General features: G+C 43.5%; 2 protein-coding genes across 5 annotated transcripts in view; one reads left to right on the top strand and one right to left on the bottom strand.

Moving 5' to 3' along the window:
- The window catches only part of PTCD3 (pentatricopeptide repeat domain 3), a 34,223-nt gene extending 25,679 nt beyond the window's left edge, over positions 1-8,544 (bottom strand). For 2 of the 4 annotated variants that reach the window (XM_039540236.1, XM_039540239.1), the window contains exons 1-7: positions 8,388-8,544; positions 6,780-6,829; positions 6,489-6,528; positions 5,219-5,264; positions 3,883-3,951; positions 2,662-2,766; positions 707-830 (exon numbers count right to left, since the gene is read on the bottom strand). In XM_039540236.1, coding sequence (XP_039396170.1) covers positions 707-830; positions 2,662-2,766; positions 3,883-3,951; positions 5,219-5,264; positions 6,489-6,528; positions 6,780-6,829; positions 8,388-8,491 — 538 coding nt within the window. In that variant the 5' untranslated portion in view covers positions 8,492-8,544. Of the gene's footprint in view, positions 1-706; positions 831-2,661; positions 2,767-3,882; positions 3,952-5,218; positions 5,265-6,488; positions 6,529-6,779; positions 6,830-8,214; positions 8,271-8,387 lie in introns of those variants that run through there. The other 2 variants (XM_039540237.1, XM_039540240.1) reach the window with 2 other exon arrangements.
- Positions 8,512-19,543, top strand: part of POLR1A (RNA polymerase I subunit A) — a 58,575-nt gene continuing 47,543 nt past the window's right edge. The window contains exons 1-9 of the mRNA XM_039540235.1: positions 8,512-8,785; positions 11,015-11,219; positions 13,167-13,316; positions 13,393-13,500; positions 15,030-15,115; positions 15,238-15,347; positions 17,885-17,971; positions 18,705-18,807; positions 19,242-19,404. Coding sequence (XP_039396169.1) covers positions 8,709-8,785; positions 11,015-11,219; positions 13,167-13,316; positions 13,393-13,500; positions 15,030-15,115; positions 15,238-15,347; positions 17,885-17,971; positions 18,705-18,807; positions 19,242-19,404 — 1,089 coding nt within the window. The 5' untranslated portion in view covers positions 8,512-8,708. The remainder of the gene's footprint in view (positions 8,786-11,014; positions 11,220-13,166; positions 13,317-13,392; positions 13,501-15,029; positions 15,116-15,237; positions 15,348-17,884; positions 17,972-18,704; positions 18,808-19,241; positions 19,405-19,543) is intronic.

The following is a 19,543-nucleotide window of genomic DNA, read 5'->3' as shown; positions in this document are numbered from 1 at the left end:
CCACATTCTTGGCTGTAACACTGATGCCACTCCTGGCTATCCAGAGCACGAACAAGAGATAGAGCTTTGCTGACCAAGTATTGGCTGGTGTGGGGGTGACAGATAGTGGCCAAGAGTGACAGAGCTTCAATACCAGTATAATCCAGCTAAAACACCATAAGCTTTCGGTAAGGGCTCCTGTGCTCTACCCTGTCAGAAAAGCTAGTGAGGGACAACCTGTTCTAGGACAGCAAACCACCTCCCCTATCAAAAACATTTCATCCCAACAAGCTTTAAATTAATGTAACGGAATCCTCTCCTCTCCATTTGTTAGGGCAAGGCCTTCTCAGCTTCCATCTCCCCATATTTCTTTTTAGCTCTTCACTCAAAAGGCCTTGCATTCCAAGGTCTTTCCTGCTTCTTGACATACATATGGCCCAGATTAACTAGAGTGGTAAAAGAAAAAGCCTATCTTGGAACCTCCTCCCTCTTGACACCCTTATCTGCCACTGATGAGATAGCAAAGTGTATCATTCATGAGACTACTAAGAATGTCTTAGTGAACAAGTGATAGCTGATGAGAGCCCAAGATTTAAGAACCAGTTCCCAAGAATACAAATCAGTTCTGCAACTCTGTACTTTAACACTAAACCAGCTTCACCCTACGTCTAGGTCTCCATACACATAAGCTGGCTGCCAAATTCAGTTCTGTAGCTTAAGGTGGTACCTGCTTGCAGGAGCTGATCAAACATGTCCACAGAAGCTTTTACTCTTCTAAGCTGGATACGTTCTTTAAGAGCTGCCTCACTCACTTCTTCAATCTGAGGTGCAAGATTCTCTGGCATCAGGCACTAAAATTAAAGAGCACATAGGCTGAATGGATGCTCTACTCCTGGGGGAATTCTGTACCGCTCTGTATGTGCAGAATTCATGCCTCCCACAGAACTTTTTTTTCCTGCAGAAAATACATTCTGCAGTTACGCCTTTTGCCCAGTAGGGGCTGCTGTGGCACCAGAACAGAGGGCCGCTGCTCCCAGGTGGGAGCAGCCAGCTGCAGATAGGGAGGAGAAAAGGCAGTTCCCTGCCCATGGAACCAGATGAGGAGGCATTGGATATAGGGGGAGGATGGACAGCGTGGGGCACATGGGGCTGCTGGGGGGAATCACAGACTGGGGTTCAGAAGGGCTAGTGGGGTGCACAGAGACACATGGGGACAGAGGGAGGGAGAGTGGCTGAGTGAGGGTGAAGGGCCACATGGGGACGGGGATAGATGTGCTTGACAGAGAGGCATGGGGTCAGCTAGGGTTGCATGGGGAAGACTCCCCAACAATCACTCTTCCCCTCCAACCCCCCCTTCCCCCAACACAAAAACACCAAATTTGTTCCACATCTTTCCTACACACTCAACAACCCCCCCAGGTTCACTCCCTGGCTCCTTTCCAGCAATTACTTCCCTTCTCCCTCAGCTACTCCATTTCCTCTGACTCCCCCAAGCCTTTGCACTTCTTCTGAGGGGTGCGGGAAATTAGATTCTGTATTGTAGTTTAAATGAATTATTACTCAAAGTTCTGTATTAATATGCCTTGTAAGGAATCTATTTGTCAAAAAATATTCCCTGAATCTTTTTTTGGTATCTGTATTACCAATATACTTGCTGACAGGTATTTTGAAATAAATTATGAAAATATTTGAAACTGAGGTGATGATATTGTGTTATTTTGACAAATAAAATATTCAGAATTTTAAAATACTGTGTGCAGAATTTAATTTTTTGGTGCAGAATTCCCCCAGAAATAATGCTCAAACCAGGGCCACCCAGAGGATTCAGGGGGCCTGGGATCTTCAGCAGCGGGGGGACCCCGCTTTGGCGGTAATTCGGCAGCGGGGGGTCCTTCTGCTCCGGGACCCGCCGCCGAAGTGCCCCGAAGAGCCAAATTACCGCGGAAGACCCGGCACTTCAGCGGCGGGTCCCGCTTCGGCGGTAATTCGGCAGCGGGAAGACCCGGAGCGGAAGAAGCTCCGGGAGCCCGGACCCCGCGAGAGTTTTCTGGGCCTCCCAGAGTGAGTGAAGGACCCTGCTCCAGAGCCCCCGAAAAACTCTCGTGGGGGCCCCTGCGGGGCCCGGGGCAAATTGCCCCACTTGCCCCCCTCTCTGGGCAGCCCTGGCTCAAACCATCTAATACCCAGGACACCAACAGAAACGTATTACCTATCCTAAAAGCCATTATGGCTCCTCCATCTTCCCCGCCCCCACAAAATGTAATAATAGAAGTGACTGTAGCACAAATGATTTTCTGGGGATTAGGGACTGCATTTCCTAAGTGGCCAGTCACTTACAAACTGGACCATCAATACTAAAATTATTAGAATTAAAATCAAACTAAAGCTATAAAAATCAACTAGATCTATTCACTCCTTACTTCTGCCTGAAAAGCCTTGACTGACTTTAATCACAAATGTTATCTGAGGTCTTAAGAGATGTTCCCTTTGGTAAACCCAAATTGAAATGTAGCTTATGTAAACAAGAGAACACTCAGTTATTTAGTGGTAAGTCATAAGCTTTTGCCATTTTTAGACTAATTTTTGGGCCCAGTCCTATAATCCTTACGCAAACAGTCCTATTGCCCATACTGCTACATAGCAAAAGTAGAGATAGCATGACCACAAGAGCAGAGAGTTTACCGGTATATGAGGCTCTGCAAAGTCCTTCTCAAAGAATCGAGGAAATTCATTAACAATATATCTTGCAGCATTTTTCCCAGACTCCTTGGACAACGAAAATAAATGCTGTATAGGAAGGAAAGGGATAAGTTTGTTTCTTTACAATACCTAAAAGGTTGAGTGATAAAGAGGATAACCTTCTAGAACAATGAATCCTCGGAGGGATTAAGTACCTCATGCCTCCCCCAGAGCACGAACACTTCTTAAGGACAGGAGAACACTCCTTTGCTATCTCAGCTGCTAAGCCCATTCTTCCACCCCCATCTCACATTGACTACAGCAGCCTTCTCCTCTCTGACTTCACCTCTCCAATCTTCACTCTCAAATCACATCAGTCCCTATCCTAATCTTTATAGGATTCCAGTCACATCAAATTCAAGCTCCTCGGCTTCACTTTCAAGGTCTCATTTAATTTTGCTCCCACCTATATTCCTTCTACTTGCCTTCCCTTTTATTGCACTCCTTCCAATTCTGTTCCCCCTCCCCCCTTGACTTTATGCCTTCTATCTGCTGCCCTCCATGATGCTGGAGATAACCCAGCTGCTGCTCTGCAAGTACCATCTCTCTCTTTCAAAGATTCCTTCCTCTCAACACTGTTCTTTCCACACACTCCATTATACTATGGCTGTTCTGTGTAAGACTGTAAGCTCTTACAAGTTGGGACAATTAGTTTCTTATGGTATATAGAGCAACACCTACATTTACAATTCTGTGCAGATGTTTTAGCTCCTTTTTTTTTAATTTTACTAAATTGCAAGTTTATACTGTATTGCAAGCATCAGCTCTAGAGACAGTATTTAAATTCAGTAACCATTACACATAAATACCATCTGTGCAAAGGCTTGTATTCTTCAACAAAGCCGCATATCAGCGAAGAGCCTGGCAGTGCAGGCCAGTGGATAAGGCATTAGACCGAAGAAACAGTAGCAGTTCTGAAAGTGGAAAGGGAGCAGGCAGCCAAGTGCCTAGAGCTGGTTTTGTGGTGTTGCCCCTGAGCCTGCCCAGAAGAACCTTATAAGCAATAGGAGATCAGAAATACTGAAAGAAAAAAATATTCTGAACATGTTTAAAGAATGATCAGAAACTTTATTTTCTTTTTCAATTAAAAAAACCCCAAGCTGCCGACTGTCCTCTTAATACCTGGGGGTAGAGGTCGTCCAAGTTTCAAAATGGAATACTTACAGACTCAAAAGAGTGTCTGGGGATAAGGTAGGGGTCATCTTGAAACATATAATGTGCAGCTGTAGGATCCTGCAGAAAGGAAAAGGCAGAACTTAAAGTTTTAGACAGGTGTACTGTAGATATATCTTATTTCATCTCTGAAATTAAGAGATTGTCAGCAGGTCTAGTGCAACCACCTCTCTACCCTGTTTTAAAGAGGAATATATTTATGTAGCAAAAAATTCACTAGTCTGAAATATAGCCATGTGTTGGTTTGGGAATAAATGATTAAACAGTTTTTCAGAGGTATGTAATTGGTATACATAGATTATTAATACAGTGATTACATTAGATGGGGACCTAAATAACTAAGGTACTAAGGGCATCCTGCAAAGCAGCAAGTGCCTTAATTGCCACAAAAATGACTGGGACCCAAGGGCTCTTAACACCTTGCAGGGTTGGGCTATTAATTCCAGGAATCAACAAACCCTAACTTCTCTAGGACTCTATGTTCCTGTGACTCACAGAATCTTGATTTAGAAGATTTCTGGTCTTTAATCTATAATGGTTTTTAAACAGGCTCATTTGGCACAGTCATTAGAGTGAAAACCAAGGGCCTGATTCTCTGCTACCAAGCACCTTGCATAATGAATGTAAAACTCTACCAAATCAGATGCTGGCATTTTAAATACACTTTGCACTCATGCTGCACGGATGAAAATGTCTGCACAATGTGCATGGCAACTGAGAATTAGGTCCATGGTGCATGCACAATATCTCCCCCATTCTTTAACAGTTCAACACTGGTCTGACATATTATCTTAACATATTACTACAGAGCTGTAGGAACTTTACACTTCTCAAGCACTAAGGGGGTTGGAAAACCGCCCCCGAATTTAGAGCGGCGGAAGTGGTTCCCCCCCTCAACATCCGATCAGGAGACACACAGATTAAGCGCTGACCAGGTGTTTACCACTGGAACACGCAGTGCATAAAGCACCAATCAGGGGAGGGGGCGAAGTAGTTGGATTGGGGTTGCACATGCGCATAATAGAATGATTTATGTAACCATTATAATAAAAGGACGTGGAAAACCCCCGCTTGGGGCGCTCCACTGGAACAGACTGACGGACTTGGCGTTATTTATTGCAACACAGAGCAACAGCTCCAGACAGTTTATTCATATAAGACTCAAGGTGCTGAATGATGTGGAAAGTTTGTGTTCAGATGGCAATTAGGATCCCATTTTTCATTTATGATTATGTATATGAAAGGTCTCTAGAATGCAAGTCTAGTGTATTAAAAAGCAGCACTACACAGTTCCACAAGATTGATTATAACCTAAGAAGGTACTTACCCTGTTTACTGTAGATGCAAGTGTTTGAAGAACTGCTAGTTTATCCCTAAATTTAAGAAACTTACATTAATAGTGTGCAACAGGCTTTCAACATCAATTTGAATAATGTATTAACTTTTTGTCCTGTACTAGATGAATTGGGAGTCTCAGGGAATCGGGATTTTAAGAAAAATTGCACTGTTAAGTATAATGATGCTCTAAATATACTAATCCCATTTAAAATACATCATTTTCTCTTGGGACATGGAGGGAAGGAGGGGAACGAAAGCTTGACTGATGAAGTGGAGTTGAACCACTTAATTTAATACCCTATTATATATTTATTTAATTAGTATGAAATCATTGCAGCTACCACAGTTAAGACTTTATAAAAACGGAGTCTGTATATGTATTTTCACTCCCCCCTCATGCCACATGCACTAGCTGGGAGAGAACTGGGGGGAGAAGGGAAAGGGAGAGAATGTTATCTCTGAAAGCCTCAGATCACAGAAACCAATCCTTGTGCTGACTGAGGGCTGGATGTAGTATCCTATGCTGTAACTCTTGGGCTGATTGAAAGAAATGTAGTTGACAGTGCCAAGAGCTACTCCCTTCCATAATGCTCCCAGGGCCTTGCAAATTCAAGGATCCAAACTCAAATGCTTCACAGGTAGCACGCTGAACTGGCATTCAATTGCTAAGCAAACCCATTCATATTGGTTTGCCTCTAATATCTCACTTCTAGATCTACAGTATAACTAGTAAGACTCACTCTGCACTCAAGTCAACTCCCCTCCACGGATCAACTAGCAACGATAAGAATGGAGTGGGGGTACACCCAATACCATATCTTCAGCATCCCCTCCACAATAATCCATTCTCCAAGATTTTAGAAATACAAGCTTCCTCTTGCTTTTATTTCATCTGCTCCAGTTATGCAAAAGTTTATTTTATTTTAGCTATTTTGAAATGCGTCTCAACATAAGCAACATCCCAAAAAATCAGTAAGATTTGGCTGGCTAGTAAACGTGGTCTTTAAGTAAGAAAGAAACAAAAGCGCTGAAACAGAGGTTCTTTAAAGTGGTCTCTTAAAGAAAAGCTAGGGGTGGCTTCCTGGAGACAGAGCCCTTCATTCAATTTCCCCATTGACTTTCTCCCTCAGGCCACAATACACAAAACTGAAATTTATTTACTGTTAGCATACACAAAAGTGTAGAGGACAGATGTCATGAAAACTCCGAGGGCCGCAACTGGGAGGGAGAAGAGCAAGAGATGAGATATTAACACTCACCAAGTTTTCTTTCTTGGAACAACAATTTCTTCTTCAGTAACTTTAAGAAGAAATATTGATCATAATACTGTTAGAACAGATATATGAGACTGGCATTTCTGCAACTACAACCAAACTCCTGATTATTCTAAGCTGCTAAAAGTCAAAAATAGCAGTCCTGGTTTTTAAGATGGGGAATTCTGAACGCAATAAGTTTTAAATTCCTCTTCAAGTGCCTTGTTTATTTTAACTACATAACAGAGTACGTTTTGCAGAGCTGCAAAAATGAACTATATAAGTAAGATACTGTACCTCCTGGGTCAGCTTCAGTCTTCTGAAGTGATGCACTTCCTGAACAATGCCTACAGACACCAAACATGGCCGTGAGGGTTTTGAGTATCAGCATACACATTAATATGTATTGCAAAAATGGATTTGCAGAATTCTGGACTGCCAGCAATTCTGGACTGCAACTAACAAATGCAGGTCACTGGCAATCCTACACAGTATTGCCAACTCTGGTGTTTTATCACAAGCCTGGTGATATATGTTGTTTTTCTTAAAGCCCCAGCTCCTGGAATCGGGTGATCACAAGAAAATCTCTAGCCAAGTTTCTAGAGAAAAACTTGAAAATGTGAACTCTAAAGCTTCAAAAAACAGAAGGCAAATTTAAAAAATAAATTCTCAGGATTTTGCCCCCTCCCCTCCATGTTTTTAAATACTTGTACTACATGCACAAACACAAAGCTTTGTGTTAGAAGCTGGAACTAGGCTGAATGCTTATATAGATCAGATCTGTTTCAAAGAGCTCACAGGATGTAGACTGATTCAGAAATGAGTGTACATCACCTCTATGTACTGTACAGCCTACAGATAAGTAGCCATTTTGCGCTAAATTTAAATGTGGTTTGCTCTCTAGAGCACACAGAGAATGCCCTTTAACGCAAGCCTCTCTTTTGTTCACTTTGAGTGATAGCTCGATGGCTTTGGGGAGGGATAGCTCAATGGTTTGAGCATTGGCCTGCTAAACCCAGGGTTGTGAGCTCAATTCTTAAGGGGGCCGCTTAGGGATCTGGGGCAAAATCAGTACTTGGCCTGTGAAGGCAGGGGGCTGGACTCAATGACCTTTCAGGGTCCCTTCCGCACTTTGGTATTCATGTCAATCTAAATTAAGGGTAATCTGTACTGAAATCTATTTGCTCCTATCGAACAGACTTAAACTTTTTATTAGACTGTGCCCCCAAACTTTGCTACAGCTCTGGGGCTGGTGTACACTACAAGACTCAACATTGGCCTGAGCCTATGCAAAGCATGAACCTACATGTACCTCACTGCAGGATCAGGGATTTGTGTTTCAGCTGTGTTGTGGGACAACCAACCAAGCGATCGTTTTGTAACCAGGGTCTCTCAACACTGCTGTTAAAAAAACCGCCACAACATAGCGTTTTCCTTTCCCTCTCTTGTCTGTTAGACTGTGACTAAGGTCTCTGGGGTACTGAGTGTTTACTGCTCTGTTCAATGGGGGTCCTCCTGGGTTCTGCCTAGACTCTACTACAGTACAACCCGGGAAAGGGGCCATTTAATAAAGCAGCAAATTGGCTGGCTCCTGACAACCGCTACTGAAAACCGTGTAAGTGCTAATGCAGCCAGGACAAACCAGGACCCCTCCCCGGGCAGCTGAAACCCCCACACCACTGAGGGGCAGCCGCATACCACAGCGGCCACTGCGCACGCGCAGCTTCCCTACCCGTTCCCGGAGCACAGGCATGCATTCCACATGGCTAGCGCGCGCCGTGAAGGGCGACTCCATTGCGCAGGCGCCGGCCTCATCTCCTCAGCGCCTTACCCGCCCACCCGCGTTCCCGGCTCTTTCAGCCCAGTGCAAGCGGAGCTGCTCTCCAGCCCGCCCCCGGCTCGTACCTGCTGCCCTCTCCCTTCCCCGCGCCGGGCAGCCGTAAGCTGGAGCGTCCGCTCAATAGAATCACTTGCTGCCAGGCGCGGTGCCGCAACCACCGTCCCGCCATCTTAGCGGCCCGCCCGGTGGATGCCGGGAAGCAGGGGAGGTACCATTTGCCTGTGTGGGGAGGCGGGAGAGACCCTTCTCCCGGAAGTGGCGTTGGTATCGTCCAGTGACGGTCCCTCCCCCGAGTGTGGGCAGGCCGTTGGGGGCCGCGTGGTGCTCGTGGCTCCCTGTTGAGGGAGTCTCTGGAGCGGGAGGGGAGAGCGGCTTGAGCGCTCACCATGGGGCCGCCCAGAGAGGTGCCGTGGCGGCGGCTGGCCGGTATTTCCTTCGGGATGTACACAGCCGAGGAGCTCAGGTGAGGACCGGAGCCTGGAGAGCCCCTGCGGGAACTACAACTCCCAACATGCTTTGCGCCGCCGAGTGGCCAGAACCCCATGGACTCTTGGCGCATGTCATGCTGGGGTGTGTAGTCCCTGTGTGGGAGAGCGTCCGTTGTGCTGGGGTCTCAGCTCAGCGGGGAGAGGGTGTAAGGGGGGGGGGTCTCATCCCCCTGGTCTGCAGGGAGCCGGGCCGGCGCCCTTCTACCTGCCTCGCTCCTGGAGCCCAGCGCAACATGGGCGGGGGAGATTGGAGAAGGGTCTGGGGCAGCTCAGGTCGGGGTGTGTGTGTATGTGTGTGTGTGAATCCTAGAATCTCAGGGTTGGAAGGACCCTCAGGAGGTCATCTAGTCCAACCCCCTGCTCAAAGCAGGACCAATCCCCAGACAGACTTTTGCCCCAGATCCCTAAATGGCCCCTTCAAGGATTGAACTCACAACCCTGGGCCAGATGAGGCTGGGGGGCAAAGAGGCTGCCAACCTGGAAGGGGGGGGGAGAGGAGGGTGTCCTGTGCCTTAGAATGGGAGCTAAAGTGGAGAGGAGAACCCCAGCCTGGGTGGGAGTGGGGCAAAGGAGGTGGCCCTCTGCTGTTGTGAAAGGGAGAAGAGGACCTGGTGTATGCTCCCGGGAGGGAGGGTACTGCAGCCAACTGTGGAGGGACAGCTGTTGTCATGTGCTGCAGGGGAGCAGAGCCTGTGGTTATTAAAGATGGTACTTTCGGTAAGAATAGGAGTATTCCCTTGGGTGTCGTGACTGGCTTTCCTAGCATCCCTGCCACTGTTGTGGTGAAGTGGTTGGAACCTTTAAGGAAAAGTTTTATATGGATATAGCCTTGTAACTGGATATGCAGATTTCATAGGGATAGCTGTGTCAATCTGTATAATTAAAAACAAGGAAGAGTCCTTTTGGCACCTTAGAGGCTAATAGATTTATTTGGGCATAAGCTTTCAGATGCATGGAGTGAAAAATACAGTAAGCAGAAAGCAGGTATAAATATACATCATGTAAAAAGGTGGGAGTTGCCTTACCAAGTGCGGGGGTGGGAGGGTGTCAGTGCTAACTAGGCAAATTCAGTTATGGTGGATGGTGGATTCCCAGCAGTTGACAAGAAGGGGTGAATATCAACAAAGGGAAAATTACTTTTTGTAGTGCTAATGAGGCCAATTCACTCAAAGAGGATGTGTCCTATTCCTAGCAGTTGACATGAAGGAGCGAGTATCACCAGAGGGAAGATTATTTTTTGTAGTGACCCAGCCATTCCCAGTCTTTATTCAGGCTGAATTTGATGGTGTCAAGTTTGCAAAATAATTCCAGTTCTGCAGTTTCTCGTTTAAGTCTTTTTTTGAAGTTTTTTTGTTGTTGAAGAATGGCGACTTTTAAGTCTGTTATTGAGTATCCAGGGAGATTGAAGTGCTCTCCTACTGGTTTTTTAATGTTATTATTCTTGAGGTCTGATTTGTGTCCATGTATTCTTCTGCGTAGAGACTGTCTGGTTTGGCCAATGTATATGGCAGAGGGGCATTGCTGGACATGATGGCATATATCACATTGGTAGATGTGCAGGTGAACGAGCTCTTGATGGTGTGGCTGATGTGGTTGGGTCATATGATGGTGTGACTGGAATAGATATGTGGACAGAGTTGGCAACGGGGTTTGTTGCCGGGCTTGGTTCCTGGGTTGGTGTTTCTGTGATGTGGTGTGTCTGTAGGCTGTCTGTAGGCGAGGACTGGCCTGTCTCCCAAGGTCTGTGAGAGTGGGGGATCGTCCTTCAGGATAGGTTGTAGATCTTTGATGATGCACTGGAAAGGTTTTAGTTGGGGGCTGTAGGTAATGGCTAGTGGCGTTCTGTTACTTTCTTTGTTCTCTGTAGTAGGTACTCTCACGTTCTTATCACTATCTTATACCTGCTTACTGTATTTTCTGCTCCATGCATCTGATGGAAGTGGGTTATAACCCACAAAAGCTTATGCCCAAAGAAATTGGTTAGTCTCTAAGGTGTCACAAAGACTGCTTTCTTTTGGCGGGGAGGGGGAGGCATACAGAGAAACAAGTGAAACTGAGTATGCACAAAGTACTGGCAAATGAAAAAAATAAACGAGGAGGAAGAAGACATGATCCTTTTCCCTAACTTTTTTGCAAAGCATATACAAAGTTAACATTATCTGCCATCATACATGTCACTTTTTTTGTTTTTCTTTCATCTTTAGGAAACTAAGTGTAAAAGCCATAACCAACCCTCGTTACCTAGATAACGTGGGCAACCCAGCAGTAAATGGACTGTATGATCTGTGTTTGGGACCACCTGATGCCAAAGAAGTTTGTACTACTTGTATGCAGGACTTCAACAACTGCCCAGGACACCTAGGCCACATAGATCTGCCACTGACTGTTTACAATCCTCTATTTTTTGATGTACGTATATGCTGTTGAGAATTTGTTAATGTTGTTGACTAGTCTTCACTGGCTAGTAGTCGAAGGTCTTTCATAGCTAGTGATCTTGGAAGAATATTAAGGATTCATTAGGTAGTGATACAGGGAAAATCCTCCTCTGGTGAAATGTCTTCTATCAAAAATCATTTTAAACATATATTCACTGTAATAGTCAAATGATTCCTCCTTCCCTTTCCCACTTGGTATTGCCATGTCTTCACTTACAGTGAGAAACATCTGTAGTAAGACTAGCCAAACTTTTTTTCACCTAATAGAAGAAATTGTAGTAAAATGAGGAGCCAAGGGTCACACCCTACCTTGCAGTAGAAATGTCTGCACCCACCCTCCTTGCTTAGCCAGAGAACAGGTAGAGAAGATTAATATAGTAGAACTAATTTATGGTGGAATGAAATTTCAGCATAAGCAGAGTGAAGTTTCACTATAAGAGGAGTGAAAGTCCATTGAAATGTACTTAAACCATTCAGACTTTCACTCCAGTTCACTGTAACAAATTCATTGCAAGCAGATGCCATTTTTTTATGATTAAGGCTAAGATTTAGTCATGGGTATTTTTAGTAAAAGTCATGGACAGGTCATGGGCAATAAACAAAATTTCACAGCCCCATGATCTGTCCATGACTTGGACTATGTACCCCTGACAAAATCTGGAGGTCTCCGGAGACGCCTGCAGGGGTGGGGCACTCTGGGGCGTGTGCTGGAGGATGGGTGGGGGGTTCCGGGGTGCCCACTGGTGCTCTGGAGGGGTTGGAGCAAATGCTCCGAAGCACCCACTGGTGCTCTGGGAGTGGGGTGGGGGACAGACTGTGGGGTGGTTGCTGGTTCTCCAGGGGGGAGGGACTCCAGGGTGCCTGCTGGTGCTCCGGGCGGTGCCAGGGGAGGGAAGGCTCCAGGGCTCCCGCTGGTGCTCAGATGTGGGGGGCAGACCTGAGGTCAGTTGCACCTTCCAGCTGCAGAAGCCACGGAGGTCCTGGAAAGTTGCAGAATCCGTGACCTCTGTGACAGTCTCGCAGCCTTATTTATGAGGTATTGAGAACGTAATACTTGAATGTTACCATTTAGTGTAAGATCTGCCTTGGTTAAACACAAATTGATGATAAAGTATTGTGACTGAAACAAATTAGTAATAATACTTCAGTTTAGCATTTAATTTATATTGCTTATTATCCAAAGATCTCAGAGGGCTTTACAGAGACTAAGGGCTTGTCTACACTTGCAAATTTATTTAAATAAGTATTGTGTAGTAAGAGTAATCATACAGGGGCTTATACCAAATCACTAGTCCAAAATTCTGGAATAGGTGTTTAGGTAAATATCCAAGTGAAGGAAAGCCCTAAGAGGTACATCCTGCAATATTCTGAGTGCCTGAGGAGAGATGCTGAACTCCTGTTGATTTCAGTAGAGTTTGAGGGCACGCCATGCGTGCCTGATCCTGGGAAGTGCTGTCCATGACCGAAGTCTCACATCTCTGTAAGATGCTGCAGCTAATTCAAAATCAGTGGGTGGCTATTTTCCCAAACTAACTTTTATAAATATTAGAAGGTCCTTTACTTTGAGCCTCACCAGCTGTTTTGAAGCAGGATGCCTCTTGATGCCTCTTTCTCCTTGATCAGGGCATAGTGTCTCAGATGCCATGGCGAGGGGTATGGTATAGGAACCTGAATAGAAATAAAATGAAATAGTTCTGCTGCTGTCCGGGATGTGGAGGGAGAAGCTGGCTCTTATGGGTGGGCTCAGGGCCTCAAGGAAACACTTCACTGTTTGAAAGCTAGAGACTTTCTGTATTGCTGACAAGTAACTTCAGTCTTCCAAATAACACTGGCATTTTCCTTAAAATGAGTCAACTTCCCTCCAGTAGTTCTATTTTCCACACCATTAAATCTACCAGACTAATTTTTGCTTTCTTTTCAGAAATTATACCTTCTGATCCGAGGTTCTTGTTTAAACTGTCACTTGCTGACCTGTACTCGAGCTGTGGTTCACCTATTGCTTAGCCAGCTGAAGGTTTTGGAGAAGGGGTTGCTTTATGCGGTCTGTGATCTTGAGGCCATCCTGAATAGGGTAGGTTTTCTCCTGTTTGAGTTTGCAGCATTGTAAAGGTGTGATGATGCTAATTTCCTCTTTCTCTGTCTTTCAGTTTTTGGATGAAAACCCAGATGCAACTGGTTTAGACATTGAAGAAGAGTTAAATTGTCATGTGAATGAAATACTACAAAATAATCAACTAGGAGATCAGTGCTCACATGTGAGTAGAATAAGTGATCTTTCTTGGAATCTCAGGCTTGCCATGTGTGTACCTCTTTAAATAAGTAGCTTGGTCAGGTATCTTCCAGATTTTATCCCAAAGTTGTGAATTCAGCTGCTTTAGAGGAAAAAAAGGTGACTTGTGGCCAAGTGTTTATAGTGGAGCTGCCATTGGATCCATAAGAGTATAAGATAACTTAGCACCACCCCAAAAGAGAGTTGTGTGTGGTGTATGTGTGTGTGTCATTTTGTATGTATGTGTGAAGGGAAATAATTTGATAGTGCTTTGAGAATAATTATGTAAATGAGATTAAACTAACGGTCATCAAAGCCATCTTGCAAATATTATGTACTTGAGGCTGTAGCAGGTCCTTTTTAAGAAGTCAAGAATATTTTGCATGTATCTAAATATCTTAGGCTATCCTATGTGAGCAAGCCATGGAATAGCTATAATCAGGTAAAGTAATTTGCCTACAATGTTTCTTTCCTGAGTTTGTCACTTGTTCCGTGTGAGAGGAATGTTGCTATAATGAAGCTCATATGCATTCTTATGACAACAAAAATCCTTTGGCATGAAAAATCCGCAGATTCTGAAGATTTACTGTCGCTTCACAGATTTTTCTGTTTTCTACACAATTTAAGATTTCACTCAAAATTTGTAGCCTTTCTGATTGCAAAGAACCACTAGTGTAGTCTTTGGTTTAGAATTAAACAGTGAAACTAGCCATAACGGAAATGTTGACACCCCGCTGCCTGTCAGCCTCAGTAGTTGGGTGGGGGATAACTGCAAAGCCTTATTGTGACAGTTAAAATGCTAACACATTGTCTGTTTCTGAGGACTGAGATGTATTCTCCTACCAGTCCTAGTTATAGGATACTTACAGGTGCCTTATCCTGCAATCTTGCTGCATGTCGGACTCCTGTTGATAGCAGTGTAGGTTCTCACAGAACTTTTCTCTTCACAGGACTTCATACGATCAGGTTACATAACATGGTAAAGACACCAGTACTCTGTCTACACTAGCATTTCTGCATCAGCATAGCAGCGCTGCGGCTAAGGCAGTAAGGGGAGGACATTTCAAAAGTCTAATGTCAGCACTGCCTAAAGTCCTAGATTTAATTTCCTGACCCATTCTCTAAGCCACCAGGTACCAGGAGCACTGTGAAGACAAGACACACGCACACAGTCCCAGTTAGGTGTCAGGCAGCGTCTTCCATCAGTCAGTGATCCCTCTGGCCAAAATGTATCCCAACAATTTATTCTCGTCTGAAAGATTGTTAGCCACATATAGGGTGGATTAAAAAAGTCTGGGGAATCTTTGGGTCTCTGGAGAATTTGGGAGAATCACAGTTGAAGGGAAGATTAAGGTGATTAAGGCATGAATTTAAAGAATTAAGGCAAATTTAATTAACTGCTATTATTCAGCATTAGAAATAAAATTTATGTGTGTGTGTACTTAAATTGTAGCTTTTATTGTCACTTTGTCATTTTTAAAGTTTTGGGTTTTGTTTTATTTTTCGCCCTTCTAGGTAAAAAATGTGTGTGAGTGTAGGAGTAAACTGATTGCACAGTTTTGGAAACTGCATATGACTTCAAAAAGATGCCCAAACTGCAAGTAAGTATGACTGTGTGCAGAGAAAGCAAGTAGCCTTGTGGATTTATTTCTTGTAATGTAAATAGTCATTTGAACATTGCAAACCATTACACTGGCTTTTGTTTTTTCTATTTTTCTTCAAGATCTAGAAGATCTCTGGTAAGGAAAGAGCACAATAGCAAGTTGACAGTAACCTATCCCACTGTGGTACAGCAGAAGTCTGGCAAAGAGGCCATCTTGGAGGAACCAGCAAGTAACATATATTTTTTGTTCTGTGCAAATAGCAGTATAATATTTGTATTTTTCAACTTACTTAAGGTCCACAGATCAACTACAACGGGCGCTTCAGCATGCTTGCAACCCAGGGGCACAGCCAGGCCTAAAAGTTTCCTCCGGTTTTCTGTGCTTAACCAGCCCACCCTGCTGCAGAGATTTTCTGAGAAAAATTCCAGCTTTTTATTTCAAACATCTGACTTAAGTCAGCTCAATAATTTGGCTTTGCTTTCTGAGTTGCTGTAGCGGCTGGCACCCCTGCTGATTTCAGGGAGAGAGCTAGGCTGAGAAAGCACAAGCATCCACCAGCTGTAACTCAGTGATTCATCAATGTCTTGGAGCTCTCTCCCTTCCATAGACAAGTCTTCTCTGGCCATAACAAGCAGCATGTCCCAGGAATTTTATAAACAAACTAGGAAGAAAACAATAATCCCACAGAGAAAATAAACTTCTCTCATCATGGGAAGAGCAGTTTCCTATCTCTGTATGCACTGTACATCAGAGACGAACATCAAGGCAGAATGGTTTACAAGACAGAAGCTGGATTAAGCAGAGTGGAGCCTGCACCTGGAGATTTCACTTGTTAGTCAATTTGGTGGGCTGCTGATTGACCTCTTTGCATCTGCAATAAAGCAGCTTGTTGTCTCTCCACATGTGAGGACCAGGGATGTGAAGTGACAGTGTTCTAGAGCTGGCAATGGCCTCTGCTGTATGTCTTTCCTCTACTCCTTAGGACCAAAGACACTGGTAAAAGGATATCAGTGATACTGTTTTTGTGCTGTTTAGGCTGAAGAGACTGGTTCTCAGCCCTGATTAGCGTAGCATTGGACCTCCTGATACTTTTCTCACAGAGGAGGTAGGTCTATTATTGAAAGACATCCTCTGTCCAGGACCAGACTGCTTTAAAATGGATTTGATGATTAACCCTTTCTTAGACACTAAAAGGATGTCAACAGACAGCTTATTCTACTGACTGGTGCAAAGACCCTGATTTTTACCATGATAAAATAAGTGAAACTAACTTGACTTCCTTCCAAGGGGCTGTAATGTGGGTGGATGAGTGTCAAAGCTCTGCATTGTTATTCTCTGCATGTTCAAGAGTGTGTTTTGTTATGGGGTGTTTTTTGCAATTCCCAACATTAAACATTTCCTTTGGGTGACTACTCAGATTTCACTCCTACAAGGCCATAGAGCACAACTTTGAGACCTCATTCTGGTCCTTATGCCACTAGTTAAACCCCTGTGGATGATACTTTCTAACCATTAAAGTAGCTGCTGTCTTTAATCGGGTGAGTTTCCAAATTTGGGAGCTTTCTCTGATGAGATGCAGTATTGTACTTCTAGGTCAGAGTCCTCAGATTCTTAATAGCATTCATTCTCAAAGCATAGTCAAGAAATATGCTTCCTTCTATCAGCCATCAAAGGCCAGTCTTTAAGAGCCCAGACAATCCCATGGCAGAGAAGTCTTATATCTCCTGTAATGAGGTGGGCTAGGTGGCCATATAAATTCACTAAATTCTACCTATTGGTCACCCAGTCGTTAGACAATGATATTTTTGGCAGAAGTTATCTCCAGGTTTTAGTGCCTTTGTAGGGGGAAGATAGAGGGCATCTAACTTGTCTTGTTTCTGGGTATCCGTGTTTAAAGAACGATCTTGCCTTCCTTCCCAGGAGGCACACTACTGTGAAGATCTCATTGTAACTGATCTGTGGACCTCAATATGAAGAATATGTGAGCTTACTGAAAATTTCCTCTTTTTGAGTAACAAGGTCCATGCCTCTGGCCCACCCTGGAGACAAAGGAATCAGTCATCCATAATAGAAAGAGAAATGGACATCCTAAGATTGAGGTTTAATTTGTTTGGGGGAAATTATCCCTATGCTCAACAGTAGCAGAAAGTATTGTTTAATTTCTTCCCCCACTGTATAGTGTTAACAGTCTCTAGGAAATAAGATGGAATTCTGGCTGTAGAAGCTGTCACAATTGAAGGGACCTTTTGGAGGCAGGGCATTCATTCCCTTGCTGCCAGTGACTGACAGATCCTGGTTCTGCCCCAAAGCAGGCAAGCAGACTGTAGCTCTATTGTACCAGATCTGTGGATTTATTACTTGAAGAAAGGAAATCTTTCATGTGAAGTCGGATACATTTTCCCTATGGTAAATTTTTCCTGTTTAACTAATCTGGACCTGTACACATCTCCTAATCTCTATATGTCAAACTTGGCTTTAATTGTTTCAGTTCCGTTGACTGTGACCAGCAGCATGACTGTCATATCATGTGCATATTTTATTTTAATTTTACTTACTGGAGAAGCAGTTGGTTTATTTGACTTGATTTCCCCAGAACATAGGTTTCATTAATAAAGCGCCCTTGCAGATGACAGCAAATGGTGCTCAGTCATGTGTGTTTTCTGTTGATTTGCTCCTTTCCATTCCTTTAACTGGAAACAGCAGTTGACTTTTTCACAATTACTATCCAAAGGGAATATATCAAAATAATTTTTTTTCACTCCTCAGTTATAGATGAGACTCAGTTGGGGAAAAGAGGGTACTTGACACCCATCACTGCCAAAGACCACATTGTGGCTCTGTGGAAGAATGAAGGTAACTATTGTTAGACCAAAGCTACTTCAGATTTCTCAATGCTTATATGTTGTATCCCTATCCCCTACCTTTCATCTTTAACTTATCAGGGGAGATATTATCTCTTCACTTTGTTTGTACAGTGCCCAGCATAATGATCCAAACTGGGGATTAATTTAAAATCTGTATCATAATACATATGCAGAAATAAGATTATACAGACAACCTAAATTCTGGTATTTCTTTGGTTTACAACCTAAATGTTCTCTAATTATAGGTTTGGTTTGTTTTGTTGTATACACAATGAGACCAAATGGCGTGGGGGAGTGAAACATAATATCCTGTGAAACAACATTGACATTTGCTCATATGGCTCTTTGGAGAGATGTGGAAAATCAGATAGGATATTGCTAAGTGTTAGGTTAATTAGAAGTGTTTTCAGTTAGCCGTTTTGTAATACTTGCTATAAAGGGGCAGGAGGTTCTGTAATAGGAACCCAAGGACATGTGTATATAAAATGAAACCCTGAAGGTTACAATAGCATAAGGATAAGAAATAACAGACTAGTAAATAATTTAAGTTGTCTGTGTGATGGATGCCAATGGCATCATGCCATTGGTATTTAGCATTTGGTCTTGATGTTTAAACCAGTTAAATGCCATTAGTCCATCACCTAATGCAGTTGTGAGTTTGAATGCCTGGAGTACAGCAGACCTAATTCAAGTTTTATCTCTTCTCTGATTGTACTACTTAGGTTTCTTTCTAAATCACCTCTTCTCTGGTCTGGAGGTTGGTGAGAATTCAGGATTCAGCCCTGATATGTTCTTTCTAGATCTCCTTGTGGTTCCACCTTCAAGGTAACAAATCTTCTTGTGAAACTTTATAGAAATTAGTTATTAGCACATACTGTTTGCAAAAGTCAAAAATGCAGACTCCTAGGGTATAGGTACTGCTCTGTTACAATGTTAGAAGAGCAATGTAATTCAGGAAAAATCGCAATAATAATAATAATTAAAGATGTCTTTCACCAAGTTCCCTGAAGGACTGAAATGCTATTTACAAGTAATGTTCCAAATTATTATAGTAACTGTATGATAACATGTACTTATTTGTACCAGTGAAATTTCTTGTAAGTGGAGTGATCTTTCAGCATGACAATGTTGCCTGTAAAGGTTGCAAGGGAACTATTAGTTCACATTGCTATTTCTAATGCAATGAAGATGGCAGGGGGAAGGGCAGGAGGTTGTTTTTGTTGGCTTTATCCCTGTATAATGAGTACAACCTGCCTTAGGTATCGTCCTGTGAATCGGCTTGGAGACCAGATGTTTACAAATGGTCAAACTGTGAACTTGCAGGCTGTCATGAAAGATGTCCAGTTAATAAGGAAGCTTCTGGCTTTCATGGCTCAAGAACAAAGTCAACCAATAAAGCTTGTAGAGAATGAAATCCAGAAGGTAAGAGCTGCTGTGTACCTGAGTATCCAAAATGAAAAAATAATGTAAAATTCAAGAAGACTCTCATTAAAATTGCTGTAATAAAGATCGTAGAGTGGGTCAGCAGGCCATTTATGACTGGAAAGGGTCTCTACCTGGC

Source organism: Mauremys reevesii, linkage group 5 (assembly GCF_016161935.1).
Source record: "Mauremys reevesii isolate NIE-2019 linkage group 5, ASM1616193v1, whole genome shotgun sequence".
NCBI classification, from domain to species: Eukaryota; Metazoa; Chordata; order Testudines; family Geoemydidae; genus Mauremys; species Mauremys reevesii.
Note: the sequence above shows the minus strand (reverse complement) of the source record. Positions and strands in the feature narration are given on the sequence as shown.